This window comes from Poecilia reticulata, linkage group LG7 (genome assembly GCF_000633615.1).
Source record: "Poecilia reticulata strain Guanapo linkage group LG7, Guppy_female_1.0+MT, whole genome shotgun sequence".
Lineage (NCBI taxonomy): Eukaryota > Metazoa > Chordata > Actinopteri > Cyprinodontiformes > Poeciliidae > Poecilia > Poecilia reticulata.
The window spans coordinates 14,202,841-14,220,292 of NC_024337.1; the positions used below are offsets into that span (position 1 = coordinate 14,202,841).

Consider the following 17,452-nt stretch of genomic DNA (forward strand, 5'->3'; position numbering starts at 1 on the left):
TTACTTAGACTGGAAAAAATCTCACATCATGCGCACGATTGGAAAATCATAACTCAGCATTTTGAAGGAGGTTTGTTGTGTTTCAGACATTTAGTTTGGACTTCTCCCGACTGCTGAAGTGAAACTAAAGAGTGTTAGAAAGAAGACTGCATAAGCTTAAGGTTAAGATTTAAATAAGTCTCATAAAACAGGCAGTTATAAAAATGAATGCTTGTACAAATTTCCTGGGCCAAACATAAATCCAGATCCTGATCTTATCGAGATGCTGTGAATGACTCGGCTGTTTCTATCCAAGGTGTGAAATTATTGACTGGAATGTCTCAACTTTTCCCTCTGTTAAATGATTTTGCATTTTTGTTTATAGTTTGTCCCTTAACTGACTCAAATGGTTAATTTTTGCTGTTAAAATTGATTAAATTACAATATATGCATATATTTCTGGAGCGTCAATCATTTGTTGTGAAATGGGGTTATTTAAACTGAAAGTATTTATTTGCATTGGAGTTTATTTAGGGGTATCAGAACAAAAAAAGGCTAAATACAAAATAATGCCGCACCTTCACATGTTTTTAGGTAGAGAAATAAAATAAAATCTGTATATTTTTCTTCCATATCAGAACTATGCACTACATTTTGTTGGTCTACCAATGAAAATCCAATTTTTCATACACTTCACAAAGAAATATGTAACTTTCTCTTTTGTTTTTCTTACATATTTATTGAAACTGTCATTATGTCGTCTCAGTATTATATGCGATAGATAAGAAAATCAAGCTCCTTTGCCTTCGTCCAGTGCTCACAGTGCTAATTAGAAACAACCAATCAAAGCCAGGAGGTGGGACTTAGTGTTGCCAATCACAATCTGGTGCGGTGATGCTCATCCTCCCTCCCTCCCATTTCCTTCCCGGCTGCAGCTAGCAGAGTCTGTTTTAAATGCTCAGTCATGGCCACCGATGACGGCAGATAAACAGTAAGTTGTTTCTCAGTGAGAAGCGAGTACATGAGTTTGATTGACAGTGCTAAGACCCTCCTCCTGGCTCTGATTGGTTGTTTTTGGTTGGGAGCAGCACAGTTGTTTAGATGGCAGTACTAGCTCATGGAGATGGATAAGATCAATCTTTTTACAGATTATCTTTTGCATATTACACTGTCACGACATGATGACAGGTTTAAAAAATATGTAAAAACACACAAAAAAACAAAACATATTCTTTATAAGTTACATACTGCAGTTTTAAGTTTGTTGTTGCAATGTGATAAAAGCATAAAAGTCCAATGCGTGATATTGATCTTCTTTCCACTCTGCACTGTTCTTGTAATTAGACAACCACATGTTGTCCTCGTCTACTGCAGGCTCAGTTGTTCATTTCTCTGGCTTCAGGTGGCCCTACGGGAAACAGGATGTCACTTTCTAAGGAGAGATTGCTGCCCAGGCCGGCCATGCGGCTACGCAGCAGGAAGTGTGTCCTCCTCTGCAGGATCCTCTGCTGCTCCTGCTTCAGCTCCACATATGATCTGGAGAAGGTATGAAAGATGGAGGTGACGGGGAACGCCATCAGGAGGATGCCACTCAGAATGCTGCTGAGCGCTACCACCTGACCCGGGATGCTCCTTGGCACCATGTCCCCATAACCAACGGTTGTCATAGTGATCACAGCCCACCAATAGGTCGCGGGGATGCTTGTGAACTCCTGTGTGGCGGCCATTTCATTCTCAATCAGGTACAGAAGGGGTGAATACAAAGCAATCGCCACGCACAGGAAAAGGAGGAGCAGTCCAAACTCCCGTGTGCAGCGCCTCGCCGTCAGGCCAAGAGTCTGCAGGCCCAGCGAGTGGCGAGCCAGCCGCATCACGTAGAGGATGCGCAGCGCTCTGAGGACGCGTAGCACCAAGCCCACTTTGTCCAAGTAGCTGCTGCCGGAGCCGAGGCGCTTCTCCCCCTTGGACGAACCGTCCACCAGCAGCGTGATGTAGTAGGGCAGGATGGCCACCACGTCGATCAGGTTCAGAGGCTTTCTGAAGAAGGTCAACTTGCTGCGGTCCTGAATGAAGCGCAGGGTGAACTCCAAGGAGAACCAGGCCACACATACGGTCTCCACTATGAAGATGTTGTAGCACATCTTGGAACATGTGCCCTGTAAAAAATAAATAAATTTAAAAAAATCTCACTCTGGCCATCAGCACATTACAGTCACTAGAGGGAGCCACATCAGCATGAAACTAACCAGAAAAGGATGCAGCTGCACAAGCAACATATGGCTTTTTTTTGGAGATTTATTTTATTTTGTATGTTTTTTTCCCCTACATTCATATATTTTGTATTCATTTATAGCCTTTCCTTAAAATATGTATGTCCACTTCCTTAACTTATCTATGATTGTGTCACAACAGACTCTTTATACAAGTCATTGCTGTTGCTGTGCTGTTCTTTAATACAAACCTGTTCGCACTACAGAACAGATTGCTGACTTTCCGAGTTAGTAATCTGACTTTAGGGATTATTCCAGTTCTAGTCAACTTCTCTGATTCGGAACCAGAAAATCCAACTTCCTATTGTAAATTAAACGCACCATAACCGTTTCAAACATGGTTTCAAAGGGTGTGTTCACACTGCAGCCTGAAGTGACCCAATTCCGATTTTTTTTCAGGGCCGTTCACACTGCCAGTAAATGCGACCTGTATGTGTTCTGCAGTGTGAACGGGCAAACGACCTGAAAGTGTCCCGCATGCGCAGTAGAGGGCGCAATAGCGTCAGCGTTCTAAGTGTTCTGCCAACCGCCATAAGTAGAAAGAGGAAGTAAACATGGAGGCTAACGGTGGAGCTTAGCTTACATATTTGAAGTTGTTGTCCGGCTGGAGAAGCATATTAACAACATAATCCTCATATAGTCCGTCATGTTTGTTGTTTTTCTTCCCGCTTGCGCGTATCAGGACGCAAAATGGTGAGATTTGTTGAGTATCAGTGACGTTCAGTTCGGATGAATGCGACCTGGCTGTTAGGTCGCATTTGAATCGGATACGTATCGGATATGGGTCACATTCGAAAAAGAATCCGACCTGTGCTGTTCACACGAAGGGATTGCATACAGGTCGCATTACGTCAAAAAAATCGGAATTGGGTCACTTCAGGCTGCAATGTGAACGCACCCAAAAATGTAAATAAGGCTCCGTTTGAAATGCAGCTGGAAGTGACCCAATTCCGACCCTCCCCCCCAAGCGACCTGTATCTGATTTTTCATGACAGACTGAAAAACACAGATCTGATTTTTTAGAATATGACCCAGGAAACGTTGATATCCGATACGTACCTGATCTTTTCATATGTGACCTGAGTCTGTACTGCCAGGCCGCATTCATAAGACCTGAACGTCTCGATTCTGCGCCCTGACATCCGCGACCAGGAAGAAAAGCAACAAGCAGTGCGGACGATAATGAAGATTAAGCTGTTAGTGTGCTGGCACGGGTCGGACAATAACTTACAAATTGTAAGATAAGCTTCACCATTAGCATCCGCATTTACTTCCCCAAACACTGCACACTTCTTCTTTTTATGGCGGTTGCAAAAAACATCTATGGGTTATTGCGCCCTCTACTGCTATGCGGGACACTTTCAAGCCATTTGCAGTTCACACAGGAGATACAAATATTATAATTCCTCATTACGTACAAGTAGTATAAGTGTGACGACCACGCAAGAAACCCCAAACCCCACCATATTTCACAAGAACTCGGATTTGGGTCGCTTCAGGCGGCAGTCTGAACGTAGCCTTGGACTTCACTTAAAGAAATCTTGAGAATGACCCAATCAAGTGTGGAGGGTGACATCAGTGGAACACCTCTAAAAATGTCTATGACCCAAAAATGTGTGTACAGTAACCTTCCCCATCCAGACTTCATTTCAAGCTGTTTTGCCAAGAGAAACATTTACAGAAATGAGTCCAGTCCTTGTTTCCACTGGGATTCTAATCAAGGACTAAGAGAGATCATATTTCTTAAATAGCCAGATTTTTTTATAATTGTGTTTTAGACTCAAAATACTTCATAATTTGCTTAAACTTCCAAATTAAGTAGGTAAACACAATACAGGGGTTTGTCCATGTCATGTTGAGTTGAAACTGTGTTGAAACATTTGAAGGGAACAGAAAGGTTAAAGTTGTAAACATACCACAGACTTGGAATGCTTATATTATGATATCATAATGGAAATACTGCAGAATTGCAGGAAATGTTGAGTAAACTTGCAGCAGAAGCTGAAAACTTTCTCTGGCAGACAGGAACCAGAAGCAGTCTGTTACAATCAGATTGTTGCCACTTTTAATTAAGCAGTCTTGTAGAGACATATTAAGAAAAATGAGGCGTGAGTACAAGGGAGGCCTGTTGGCTCAAACTAAATGTTTGAACTCAATTACATCCCAAGAACTCTTTTTATTAATTTTCATCAACAGGGATTGGGCTTGGTTTTGAAATGTGTAATAAAGAAGATTTTAACATTACATTTCAGTTTAATATTGAAAAGTTCAAAATTTTGAGCCTAAAGAAACTTGTTTTGCATCACTTTTAAATCTTCCTGTTAGCAATTGGAAATATAATCTGCAGTCACTGAGGTAAAAGCTCAGATTTAGAATTTATTTATAAAACTTCTGTCATTTTCTGTGTGAATAGCTAAAAATCCACTTTCCTTTTATGTGAAAGTGAAGGCTAAGGTTTTTCATTAAAGCTGTGACTGAAGTAAAATGCAATAATAATACATCCTGTGATGTCTATGAATATTTTTTCCAATCTGGAAAACAACAACTCTTATGTGCCGCTGCTTTTCCAGCAGTCTCTCTTCTCTGTGTGTTTTTTCTTTTTTTTAATTTGACAGCAATGAAACATGCCATAACTAGCTGTGATTAGATTGAATCTATTGATGATTCCATAAAGCAACGTATTTGCATGCTCATTGTAGAATAAATAGTTATTAAATAAAATTAATGGAGAAAGAATTAAAAATTAAGAATTAAAAATACTAAAAAAAAACTTGTATGTGGAGCTCCATTTTAAAACTTCTTTTATTTTCAAAACTTCCATCCATCCATTTTTTATACACCCTTATCCCTCAGTGGGGTCGGGAGGGTTGCTGGTGCCCATCTCCAGCTAACGTTCCGGGTGAGAGGCGGGGGTCACCCTGGACAGGTCGCCAGTCTGTCGCAGGGCAACACAGAGACACACAGGACACACAACCATGCACACACACACTCACACCTAGGGGCAATTTAGAGAGGCCAATCAACCTGACAGTCATGTTTTTGGACTGTGGGAGGAAACCGGAGTACCCGGAGAAAACCCACGCATGCACAGGGAGAACATGCAAACTCCATGCAGAAAGACCGGGGCCGGGAATTGAACCCAGAACCTTCTTGCTGCAAGGCAACAGCTCTACCAACTGCGCCACTGTGCAGCCCGCTTTTTGAAACTTAATACTGATTTAATAATTTTTGTTTTATCAATTTAATAAAATGATTTAATTTAATGCTGATTTAATACTCTTTCTATATGCACATTAAAAAAAGTTAAGGAAAATTGAACTTTAGACCTGCAATTGATTTTTCAATAATTTAGTACAAAATAGGATTTAGGAAAGGTAAAGATTTTGAAGAGCAAAGGGTAAAAAAATCTGAATAACTTCCTGAGAATGTTTTTTTTTTTTTAATCATCAAACTGTTTAAAAAATATTCTTTAAATAAAAACTTTTAACATTTGTGCAGAACCTCACTAAACCTTTTATTTGAGGAATCATGAATTTCAGAAAAGGGTTTCGGAGCAATCCACTGAGATCTCTGGTTTGGTCTACTGATCTGTAATCCTTACAACAGCACTGCATCAAAAACCCAACAGACTAAGTTTTGGGAAACATTGTGAGGCTCTATAAAGCAGAGTTAAAATCACAAATGTTTCCAGAGATTCCTGGCTTAACCAAGAAGCCAGAAACATCTGGGACTGACAAAATGCCTCCAGCAAAGTTTATTTACACCTTTATGGTAGTAGCATTAAGGCAGAAAAACACACTAGAGCAACATTTGTTGCCTTTGGGATCACATTCTTTCCAGGAACTTCTTTTTATTCTCTAATAGGTTAAGGCTGAGGAAGAGGAGCTTATGAAGTTTTCTCAGGAGATGAAGGTGGGGAGAATATTGACATGTAAAAAGCAATGATGTTATTCCTGCAACTTGCTCTATGTTCGCAGGGATAACAGGTAAACCACCAGAAAAGTTTCATTGCTTGAGTTTTTTTCTTTGAGAGGGAATGAAAAGGTAGCTTGGAAATAAAAGTTGTATTTGGACAGGTCAGATAAAAAGTTTCAAAGTTTCTCCTCATACAGATTCATTTTAAGCAATATGAAGAGAAAAGCATTAAGAATTTCTTTAATTTTTCACATTCCCTACTGTTAAAATTTTTTGTTGTACAGCACTTTGTATCAGCTGTAGTTGTTTTAAAGTGCTTTATAAATAAAGTTGGTATGGTATGGTTTTATCTAAATATTCTTTAACATGAATGCTTATTGAGGACTTTTTTAATAACTCTGGCTGGATCCCAGACCACTCTTACTATCAGAACTGGCAGAGTTCAAATTAGATTTTCCTTGTAAAATTGTGGCTCCCAAAATATCAAAAATTGCCCATACTGATCAGGAATAATCCAGGAAAAGATGCTGGAATACCATTATTAATGATTGTAGCAAAACCTGTTTTCAGTGGTGGACACATTTCCACTAATGCTAATAGTTAAGCTAATTTATCGTTTTGCGTGTAAAAAAATGTTTAGCTTAAATCTATATTTTTTCTGGATAAATTCTATAGTGCTTTTCTGTAAACTTTCAGTTGAAGGAAGTTTGACATCTGTGTTGAAATTTGGGTTATTGCCTGTGGACAATTGTTCATGATCATCCTTTTATTTTGAAGTGGGTTAAGACTGTTTACACAGCAGTTCCACTTATGTTTACTCTGCAAATTACGTTTATTCTGTGACCAGATTTGTTCAGATGCATTAATAAAAGCCCAGAAATAAAAAGACATTCATGCCCATGGAGTAGGCTATCTGTTGTTTTGTTCCCGCGTCTTTGCTGTATTTGTTTAAATAAAACTGCTTTTATATGTTAAACGCTCTTTTACTCACCGCCTCCTCCTCTTCTCTCATAGCCGGCATGGTGCTGATGGAGAGGTTGATGGCTGTGATGGTCACAAACAACACTGACAAGCAAGCAAAGATCTTCCCTGGCAGGCCGGAGTGAGGCCTCTCCACCATATCTCTCAGTTTGTTCATGCACCAGTTGATTCTGGACTCAGCCGTGCGCTCCATGTGCCCGTTCTCCGAATCCAACAGGTCCTCCAAAAGTTCATCCTCTTCTTCTGCTCTCTCCATGGCTTCGAACTCCTCCACACGCTGCAGCATGCGGCGGCGACAGCACCACTCCAAGCTCTCCTCCGGGACGCCCCAGTAGAGGAGCTCCTCTCTGAACGAGAGAGCGCACATCTCCCTGAGGGAGCGCAGCTTACCCGCCCTCAAGAAAGTCAGGATGGTCCTGAAGGCACAGGGGCTGCGGTCAAAGAAGAACTCATTGTGTGCCACGTCGTAGTCATCACAGATGCGCATAATCTCATCAAAGCTGCTGCAGAGGTGCAGCTGGCCCAGGCGGGACAGAGGGAAATCCTCTAAAGTGGTCCAAGGCATCTGGTAGCGCAGGCCACCCACATTAATGATGGCGTGGATCTTCCGGGCGCCGGACAAAGCGGTGTTGTCAGGGACGGTGGTGCGCTCCAGGGCGAGCTGGGCCCTTTTGTAGAAGGCTCCCTTCCGAGCCTCTGCTTCTTGTTGGGGAGGCTGATTGAGGGAAGTATCAGAGGCACAGCTTAGGGCACTGTAGTCGTAGTCAGAACCATCACCCGCCAGCAGGGTCATCTTTACTGTCACATCCCTGTGCTCAACCTCCCATCAGCGCGATCTCACCCTCACAGACTGAAAGAGAGAATAAAACTGGTTACTCCGACAATTCTTCATAAAGTTCACCTATCGTGGGGTGTGCTCAGATTCCTCATTTAGTGATGATGAATACTTTAAATACCAATGAATAATTATAGTTAAGGTATGTGTCTTTTAGAAAAAAAAATGTTTTTCTGTCACTATGTTGTGGCAGTAAAGCATGAGACAGATAATCTGTGAATAAATTAAGCTCGTTTGTCTTCTCCCAGTACTTTCTAGGAACAACCAATCACAGCCAGGAGGAGGGTCTTATCGCTGTCAGTAAAGCTTATGTACCCTCACTAGTAGCTAGCGTTAGCATGGCCACAGATGATGCTAGATAAATAGTCTTCCTGTACCGATAAGTTGTTTCCCTGCCACTAGCACATCAAGCAGCATGTACACAAGTATGATTGACAGCGCTGAGACATTCCTCCTGGCTCTGATTGGTTCTTTTTAACTAGCAGCTGCATTTCTTCAGACAGTAACAGTAGCACTAGAAGGAGGTGGAGGTGATCGATCTTTTCACTGATTATCTGTCTCAAACTGTTAAGACATGGTAACAGTTTTAACAAATATGAAAAAAAAAACGGATTTTTAAAAAAGTTTTAATCTGTGAAACTTGCTCAGATTCTGTGTTTATTGAAAATTAGCACTTCAAATGACAATAAATCTTTGAGGCCATATCACCTGATGCAGACTTTATTTTTATTGCCAGAAACCAACAGACTGTCAGTCAAATGGACGATGAATGACTGCATCAACAGGTCAGCACAAAGGCCAAGCCTCACTGAGAAAAGAAAGCTAGAAACTTTCTCACCAAGGCCAAATCAAAGCTCAGTTATTTAACATAGATCAGATCAGGTTGCTGGGGTAACCAATCTAAGTAAGAAACTCAGAGCCATGTCTCCCCAGTGACGCTGTAAAATATTTTTTGGAACTTCAACTGGATTTCCCTCCAATGTGTTTTGCTTTTTCCTGGTTTCTCTTCACATTTGGATGTAAGTGGTAAACTTACAAAGGGAGGCAACCAGGATGTCAAACACCTGAGATCACAACTTCCTCAATTTGACCCAAACAAGCCATGGAAAAAGCAAATTTCAGCTTCAGAATGAAGATGATCTGGTAAGTTGAGAGCTTCCCATTTCAGCTCAGCTTCCTCTTTACCAGAACACACCAGTGCAGTTCACTCATTTAGAAGAAATATATACTGCTCAAAAAAATAAAGGGAACACTTAAACAACACAATATAACTCCAAGTAAATCAAACTTCTGTGAAATCAAACTGTCCACTTAGGAAGCAACACTGATTGACCCGACGAGGGTCCCCGTTGTCAATCAGTGTTGCTTCCTAAGTGGACAGTTTGATTTCACATAAGCTTGATTTACTTGGAGTTATATTGTGTTGTTCAAGTGTTCCCTTTCTTTTTTTGAGCAGTATATAGCAACATATAACAATGCTTTCAAACTATTACACCTTTAGTCTTTTCATACCCAACCTTTTTATAAATAGTAAAAAAAAAAATACCTTGCTTATTTCAAACCAGTTTTGACCACCAACGTGGTAAATTAATCTATGATTTATAGTCCCATTAATATATTAGCTATTTTATAGATAGAAAGATTGTTAGTTTGATAGAAGAGGTCATAATTTTATGAACTTTGTTAATTTATTTAAAGTCTGATTAAGCTGGTGAATGGGGAATACATGCACTTAAGACCAAACCTGTAGAAACACAGACATGGTAAAGAACCAGGATGCTACAGTTTTTTTCTTGCTCAAACTGAAATAATAAACAGTATTCTGTTTATTTTTTAATGGTGTTTCCTTATTTGTCATAGCAAACTGACGCGGTTTTGTTGTGTTACTGGCAGATTTACATGCAGGAGTTATTATTTTTACTAAAAACTGGAAGTTGAGGGTAAGAAGTTAAACTGCACGGAAATGTTAAGATTCCTGACCTTTTGCAGGCAGCAAAATTATTCAAATTGCTTCTGTTTTTGGATACAATCATAAAAATAAAATTGTGCATGTAAATGCATGGACTGTGATTTGATGAAGTGCAAATAGGTTGAGTTGGGAATGACTTTGAGAAACTGTGCTCCTGATTTAGGCACCACATAAAAACTTCACATATTAGAAAGAACAACATGACAAGCTGTCATTTCTTTCCAGTTATGGTGAAAACTAATAATACAAATGAAACAAAAACCAAAAAATATATTTAATCCAGGAAATCTGTAAGTGTGCCATTAGTCTGAAAATATTTGTACATTTAACAGCAATTCAGGCCAACTGTGACAAAGATTATTCAATAGTTATGAGCAGCTTATTCAAAAAATGGATTTTTCCTTCAAGTCATTGCAGGATATAACATGATCAAGATCTTAAAATACTTTCTGCTGCACTCTCTGCATGTCGACAGATTCTCCAAACAGGCTAACAAGGGGCTCTGAAAACATCCCTTCAAGTCTTTCTCACCATCTGAAGCAGGAAATATGACATTTATGAATCATTAAACACGATCACTGATAGATACAGTAGGCATAGAGAGATAACGGTTTCATCCCCCTGCAGTGTGCATAAACATCTGTTACCCGCTGCAGCCTGGGAATTATAAATAATGATGTTCCTCTGAGTGCTAGATAATTCACTGATGTAACTATTATCTGTATGCTACAAGGAGATTATATTTTCCATACCCCCTGAGTAACCTGTTGAATTTTTTAGATGTCGAGCTGAGAAAAAGTAACTCAATATTTTAACGCTTTTTCTTCTTTAGAGGTAAGAGAAAACACAAGAGGAAGAGGGAGGAAAAGAGAGCTTTTTTTTTACTGTGCATCATCGTTTTAAGAAGGAACTCCTGGCCAATGTACACACTAATTGAATCAATTACAGTAATTTAGGGGGAGGCAGGTTAGCCTGACAGAGATTAAACTGTCAATGCTGCAATGCCAGCTTGGGTTTAGGAGGAAGGTCTTGGCTTCTAAAATGGGGAAGTGGGTGTCGACTGAATGGTTATTAGGCACCTGCACTGTCAGCTTTTGTTTGCCGAACTGATTACAGCCAGCAGGAGCTTCCACCCATGAAGCCAGATGTTGTTCACTGAGCTCTTCTCTGCTTCATTTCAATTTTTGTTCTAAGAGCGAATTCTTGCTGCTAAATGTGAATCTGAAGACATAAAACTACCATCTGTTTATCTATAAATTGTTTGATGTGGAAAAACTTGATGGGAACAAATACCAACACAACTTTTTCATAATTTCTAACATTAAAGCCACAAATATGAACATTTTGTGATAAAGTTTCAAAGTTTCTTTGGATTATGAAATCCAAAGAAAACAGTATGAAACATTGCCTGATTATGAAATCAGCCAGTGTTTGTAGTTGGGGAAAAAAATAAACTCCAGAAATAAAACTATGTAAATTCTTTCATTTTTCACACTTTTCACACTTCCTGCTTTTGTGTAGCAGAGGTCATTCATACACCTACAACCCACCGCTGTAGTGTGGATGTGATGGAGTCTATTTCAGCCTCCCCTCCAACCGGATTAAATCACACTTAACCCCCTGAGGCCTGCTTGATCTCTCACTTTGTCTTTAAAGTGATTGTGCTTTTGTCTCTTCACAGACGCAGAAACGATTTCTGAACTCTTTTCTCTGCTCCGCCGCGGCTCTCATGCATCCTCAGGAGGGGGCGACGGAGTCTCTCTTTCTCTCTCTCTCTCTCTCTCTCTCTCTCTCTCTGAAGGAGAGATGAAGGCTGTTCTCCCCACCAGATCGGCTGAGGTCTGGCCTCTTTCGGTGCCAGCGTTATCGCAGCTAAGCCACAGGGCATGTTCTCCAGATTGCCTGGTGAGTCACCGGCATGTGAGTCTCTGCTTCCTGACTGAACCGTGTTTCCCACAATTCCATCCACAGGAGAATTCGAAGAGCATCCATATCAGCTGAGGGGCGAGATAATGTTAACTGCTGCTGTTAAATTAAAAGAAAAGCTAAGAAACAGTTGAGATTGTATCAGAAGTGTGTTGATAGAAGGAGCATATGTTGAGAGACCCGTATTGCTGTATTAGTTGCGACTATTTGTAGTTCTACAGTACTGAAGGAAGCGTTATGCAAAACAGATTTGATCAATCTGTCTCTGAATCAGGGATTTGCAATTCAGCTTGACTCATTCTGTGAATTACAGACACATGGTAAATTCATGAGTAACAGACTTTTTGTCAGTGTTTCTGGACACACAAAACTCACACTAGCCTGAGCTGTTCAGACTGAGAAGGATTTTGTGTTATTTTCTTCCATTTTGGTTGCTTGAAACCACAAGGTACTGCGATGAGATCTTCAGGATGACAGATATCACCTGATAATTGAGATCTGTCATGTTCTTGAAAACCATTTAGTTTGCACAGTGCCCATTTTTACAACAACCAATTCTCTCCCTGTTCCTTTAACAGCTCACTGTTCTCTAATAGACCGTAAAAGCCTGGTGTTTCCAGAAATGGACCACAAAAGCTGCCAAGACCTGCCCGTCTCACTCTTCCTTTGTCTCCGTCTAAAATCTGGTTAAACGCTGAAACAGTCAGGCACGCCAGAGGCAGATCTGAACCAGAGACCTTTTCTTACAGTAATTCCTGCAGGAATAGTTGTAAACAGTAGGAAGTGGGTGGTATTAATGCAAACAGAAAACCCTGGAAGGAGGGCGAGCTTTGGAGTTATAATCTTCTCCACCAGTCTGTGGTCCACTGCTGTGGGTTGCTCTTTGCTTCTCAGGAGATAATGTTTTTCAGTCCTGAGCTATGTTAGCACTAATGGCTGTTTTTCTTCCTATTATACAGTTAGTTTCAGCACCACGAAGGATCTTAAAAGAGAAATGTTCTTATATTTTAGAGACAAAAGCATAGAAATCTTGAAAAATACAAATTAGCAATCTATCTTGCAAATGAAAAAGGAGCCTTTTGTGTCATGCCCACTAAAACAGAAAAGCCTGGATGACGACATGTTGCTTGAAGCCTCACTTTCTGGAAATATTTTACATTAACCATGTCATACATTATTATCTTAAACAGCAACAAAAATTTCCAATGGATGCACACAATCACATTGTTGATACACAAAAAAATAGATGTAATGATTTACTGCAGCAATCATCAGTAATGGAAACATGTTGAAGAGTCGTGGAAAACATGAAGAAGCATTTCTCCTAATTTCCAAAAATGATGTTTCTGCTGGAAACACTTTTAATCCAAGACTATAAAACAACTGAAACCTTGGATTAAAGTGAAGGAACAACTTGAAACTTGTGGGACAAGAACACAATAAACCTCATAGCAACGCTACAACCAAAGCTCCAAGCAGCGTCAACTGCCGGACCAAGAAGGCAACCACAATGTTGTTTGTGAGCATAAATCAACTAACAAATGTTTTCTTTTGATAACTATTAGTAATAGACACCTTATTTTCTCTTCTGCACTAAGTATTTTCTCTCCATTTCCATTCCTCTTCCGTACTGCATTAGCTTGAAACGTCTTTTCATGGTGTGAGAAGCCTGGTGTGACACCAGTCTGTATTAGGAATCATATCTTGATTGCTATAATGTTGTAGCACATTTAATTAAAAAAAACAGATTACGTGAAGAAAGATGAAGTTTGAATCAGAACTTGGAAAGCAACAAAACTACAATGTTGTTCAGAACAGAACCAGAAATAGACCAATCTGCCCAAAGACACCCATAATTGTTCAGTTTGAAATGAAAGTTTTTGTCTCAACTGGACATTTCTCTCTGAGATAAATTCCAAGCCTGGATTCTCCATAAAACTTTGAAATCCCACCAGGTTGCCGGTTTGTTAAGTCTCCAAGCTACAATACTTATAAAAATCTCCTGACCTCATTTGCATATAAATCCTGATATGATGAACTCAATTTCAAACTAGAGCATTTTCCATCACTATCTTTGTCTCTTTCAGCATTCAAAATGTGACATTATCCCTCTGCCAAATTCTGGCAATCTACTGGATCTTTTTGCATATTTCTCACTTTCAGTCTTTGAAATTGATATAACAACAGAGAGCTAAAGGCTTAAACTCATTTAATCAGGAAAGGAAGTAAAATAAATTGATCTGCTATTCAAAAACAAGACAAAAAAAAACTTTTTAATTGGATGAAACTGCTCAGAGAAAAGAGCCAGCAGAAACATCGCACCTCCATCACTTTGTGTCTGCAGTTTGCCTGCCAGCTCTGTCTGTCCTTGGTCCAACAAATCCAAACATTTCAGCACCACTGCTCCATATTATCCCCTGTCTGAAAAATATTGCAGCAACATCCTAACTTTACATCAATACCTCAGATTTAGTCGATAATCACATTACTTTTTTTTTTCCATCCCAGGCATTTTTCTTTCCTGAGTGGATGATTGCACACTCTCACTGTTTGTGAGTGCTCATCTAACTTGATTATATAAAGATTGCATAACATTAAGTTCTCCGTATTGACTGTGTGCATCATTTTTCATCTTTTTGATGCCTTTTCTTCCTGTGAGGGCAGCAGTCATGCGACCACCTAACTGCCTCAGGGCTGTGTAAACAAGTCTTTTTGTCTCGGAGACGCTGATAAATGTCTCGGAGGATCTGCTTGGGCGCATCCTCCTGCAGCGGAAACCCTCCCCTGTCTACCAGGTTTGAAAGGATCTTCGCTCGGTCTCTGTGGGCTGAATTGACCAGGGCAATGGTCGATTCCAGACTGGTTTGAAAAAATAAAAAAAACCTGAACTTTTAACACTAAAACACAGAGAGTGAAGAAGTGCTCTGGTTGATGAGATGGAATGAATGGAGCTGACAAACAGCCACAGGGCTCTCCTTGGAGCAGAAGTGATGGATGTGAAGTCAAATTGAAGAAGATCAACTAGTGGAGTAAGAGACTCATCCCATCCTGGTTTGATGCTAAGCATTAAAATAAAAACTGACACAATATTTTGCATGTCTCAACATTTTCACACAAATATTAATATTAATCCACCACATTCTGTATATAAATGAAGCTAGAGTTAAAGTCTATTAGATTTACATTCATTCATGCATTTTAACTCACATTGAACCTCACCCCCCACCACATCATGTTATTCTTTTTAAATTAACCTTTTATCTCAGTAACACAATCTCAGATTGAAAAATGTTGAATGCATGTATCTAACTGAAAAACTGCTTTTAATAAAAATACAAACTGCTAAGTTTTTAGCAGTCTTGCTGATGCAGAACCACATTTAGTCGACTTTACAGCCTTTCGTCTTTTTCTACAACATTTCACTAATTGGGGCATCCAGAAAGAGGGATCTTTGACCGTTCCTCTTCAGGCTACTGATAATCCAAACATAGACATTATGTGATTACAATAAGAGGAACAGACCCACAACATCACAAATCCTCTAACTTGGTGGTTATGAAGTGCTTTTCTAATTGGTTTTTTATTTTTCCCATATCAACCTGAAGTGTTTGATGCAAAAAAGCTCAATTTTTGTTTCATTTGATTGTTGGACGGAAAAGACAACATGTTGGCAGGTAGATGGCGTCTGCTGGTTGTTTTGAGACTTGAGGCCAACCAATTAGCTTGTAGTTATTTCCCTGGCTTTTTAAAAACAACACCTGATTTAAAAGCCATGTTCTAAACTAGTTCTTAAGACATTCTGATTAACCTAAAAAAGAATAGCAAAAATAAAATATGCTTCAGTTACATGTATTTTTGAGGAATTAATAAGTGCAGCATTTTGCTAAACAGAATAAGTGAAAAACATTTATTTAAAGAAATATTAGGAGATTATGTTACTGGAATAAAATTGTATAAATTGCTCAAGGTTTGTTTTTTTTTTTTTTTTACATTTTTTAACCAGGTAGGCCAATGACTGCAGAGGAAGCTGAACATTACACTAAAATGGCACCTGAGAACAGCATATTTTAATTACTTTATGGTTTCCTCTTTGTGGAAGAGAATCAGACAGACTCTATTATAGCAGGAAAAAAGTCATTAGTTCATCTCATTATGGTCACAATTACCTGAAGGAGGGAGAGCCTTTGATGTATTACATATCATATATCACTGACCCCAAAGACTCGGGCCATGCATCAGAGCTGCGGACATGTAATCGCATTACATGCCATAATCTGCCATCATCTTAAAAGTGAGAGCATGGTCTGTGCTTGGAAATGATGGACGGACTCGAAACATCAGCCAGGTTTTGCTGTTTGAGGACTCGGTGCTGTGAAAGTTTCTCCCTCATCAATTCTCATTAAAAAAAATAATTTGATTTTGAGGAGTGAATGTGATATCAAGTGGCCATTCAGACAACGATGCAGAGCATCTAGTGTCCAAGCCGGACTCTGTCTCTCAGATATCAGCAAATGTTTACAGACCATAACACTCTGAAATGTGGCCACAGCCTTGTTACCATGGTGTACATGCAGAGCATCCAGCATGCAAATCGCTGTGATCTGTGAAAGACAAATAATGCCTTTTCTGAATCAGAAGCTCACTTTGCAGGAAATGTTTGCTCTGCTCCGTGCTTCTCCTGCAGCACCGCTCCAGTTGGTGTCAAAAGATGGGGAAAATTTCTGCACATCTTCTCTGGAGCTCTCAGGTAACAAGTGCTCTCGTTTCCCTCATCCAGATAGCTGTGGAAATATCCACACTGCAGTGTGGCAAAACTCCTCCAAGGACAAACTTGCTTAAAAGAAACGGCATCCTTTCCCTCAGGAAAAATAAAGTTTAAAAATCACATTTACTTGATCTTTTAATGAAAAGATACTTACTTTGCTCTTGTATCCTTGCTCAGGAAACATGAAGATGAAGAATTGTGTTTCCTTCTTGCTTCAACTCTGCTCCATCTCAACACAGGCGCTGGAGCTTGTGAAGTACGAAGAGGCTGTTTGATGATCAGGAGCAACAGGCTGCCTCCCTTGTTCCCTCCCTCGCTCGCTCCCTCACCCCTTCCCCTTCTCCCTCGTCTCTCGCTCTTTTCTCTGAACTCCTTCCTCACCCTTTTCCCTCCCTTCCTCCCTGCCGCTCTCCATGCTTCCTTCTCCGAGTGCTGACATCAGAAGTGGGATGTGCCAGTTTGCCAAAAGCTTTTGAGAGAATTCCATGGCAACCGCATATCCTGTTCTTCCTGTTCACCTTTAAATGGGAATGATCTGCGTCTGTTGCTGGTAAATTCACGTGAAGGTTTATGTTTGTCAAGTGGGTTACTCGACTGAAGGCGAGGGAGGAAGAGGAGGAGGGAAGGGCTGCAGTGGGCTGCCTGAGACTCAGCAGGGTGTCCAAATTTAGAGAAGTGGTGGAAAATGCTATCATGAGGTACGCGATGAAGAGGACATGTTTCACAATGCTACAAATGTTAATATCTATTTTTTCTGTTCCTAATGTTCATAAATTACATGAATATGTGTGCATTTTATTTAAAATCTGCAC

The 17,452-nt window shown here is 39.9% G+C and overlaps 1 protein-coding gene across 1 annotated transcript; it reads right to left on the bottom strand.

Annotated features, from left to right (window-relative positions):
* Positions 1 to 474: 474 nt before the first annotated feature.
* On the bottom strand, positions 475 to 17,194 carry kcng1 (potassium voltage-gated channel, subfamily G, member 1). The gene is made up of 3 exons (XM_008414570.2): positions 16,795 to 17,194; positions 7,156 to 7,995; positions 475 to 2,135 (listed from the first exon to the last, which is right to left on the bottom strand). The coding sequence occupies exons 2-3, from the start codon at positions 7,936 to 7,938 to the stop codon at positions 1,356 to 1,358; spliced, it is 1,563 nt and encodes a 520-aa protein (XP_008412792.1). The 5' UTR covers positions 7,939 to 7,995; positions 16,795 to 17,194; the 3' UTR covers positions 475 to 1,355.
* Positions 17,195 to 17,452: the final 258 nt, after the last annotated feature.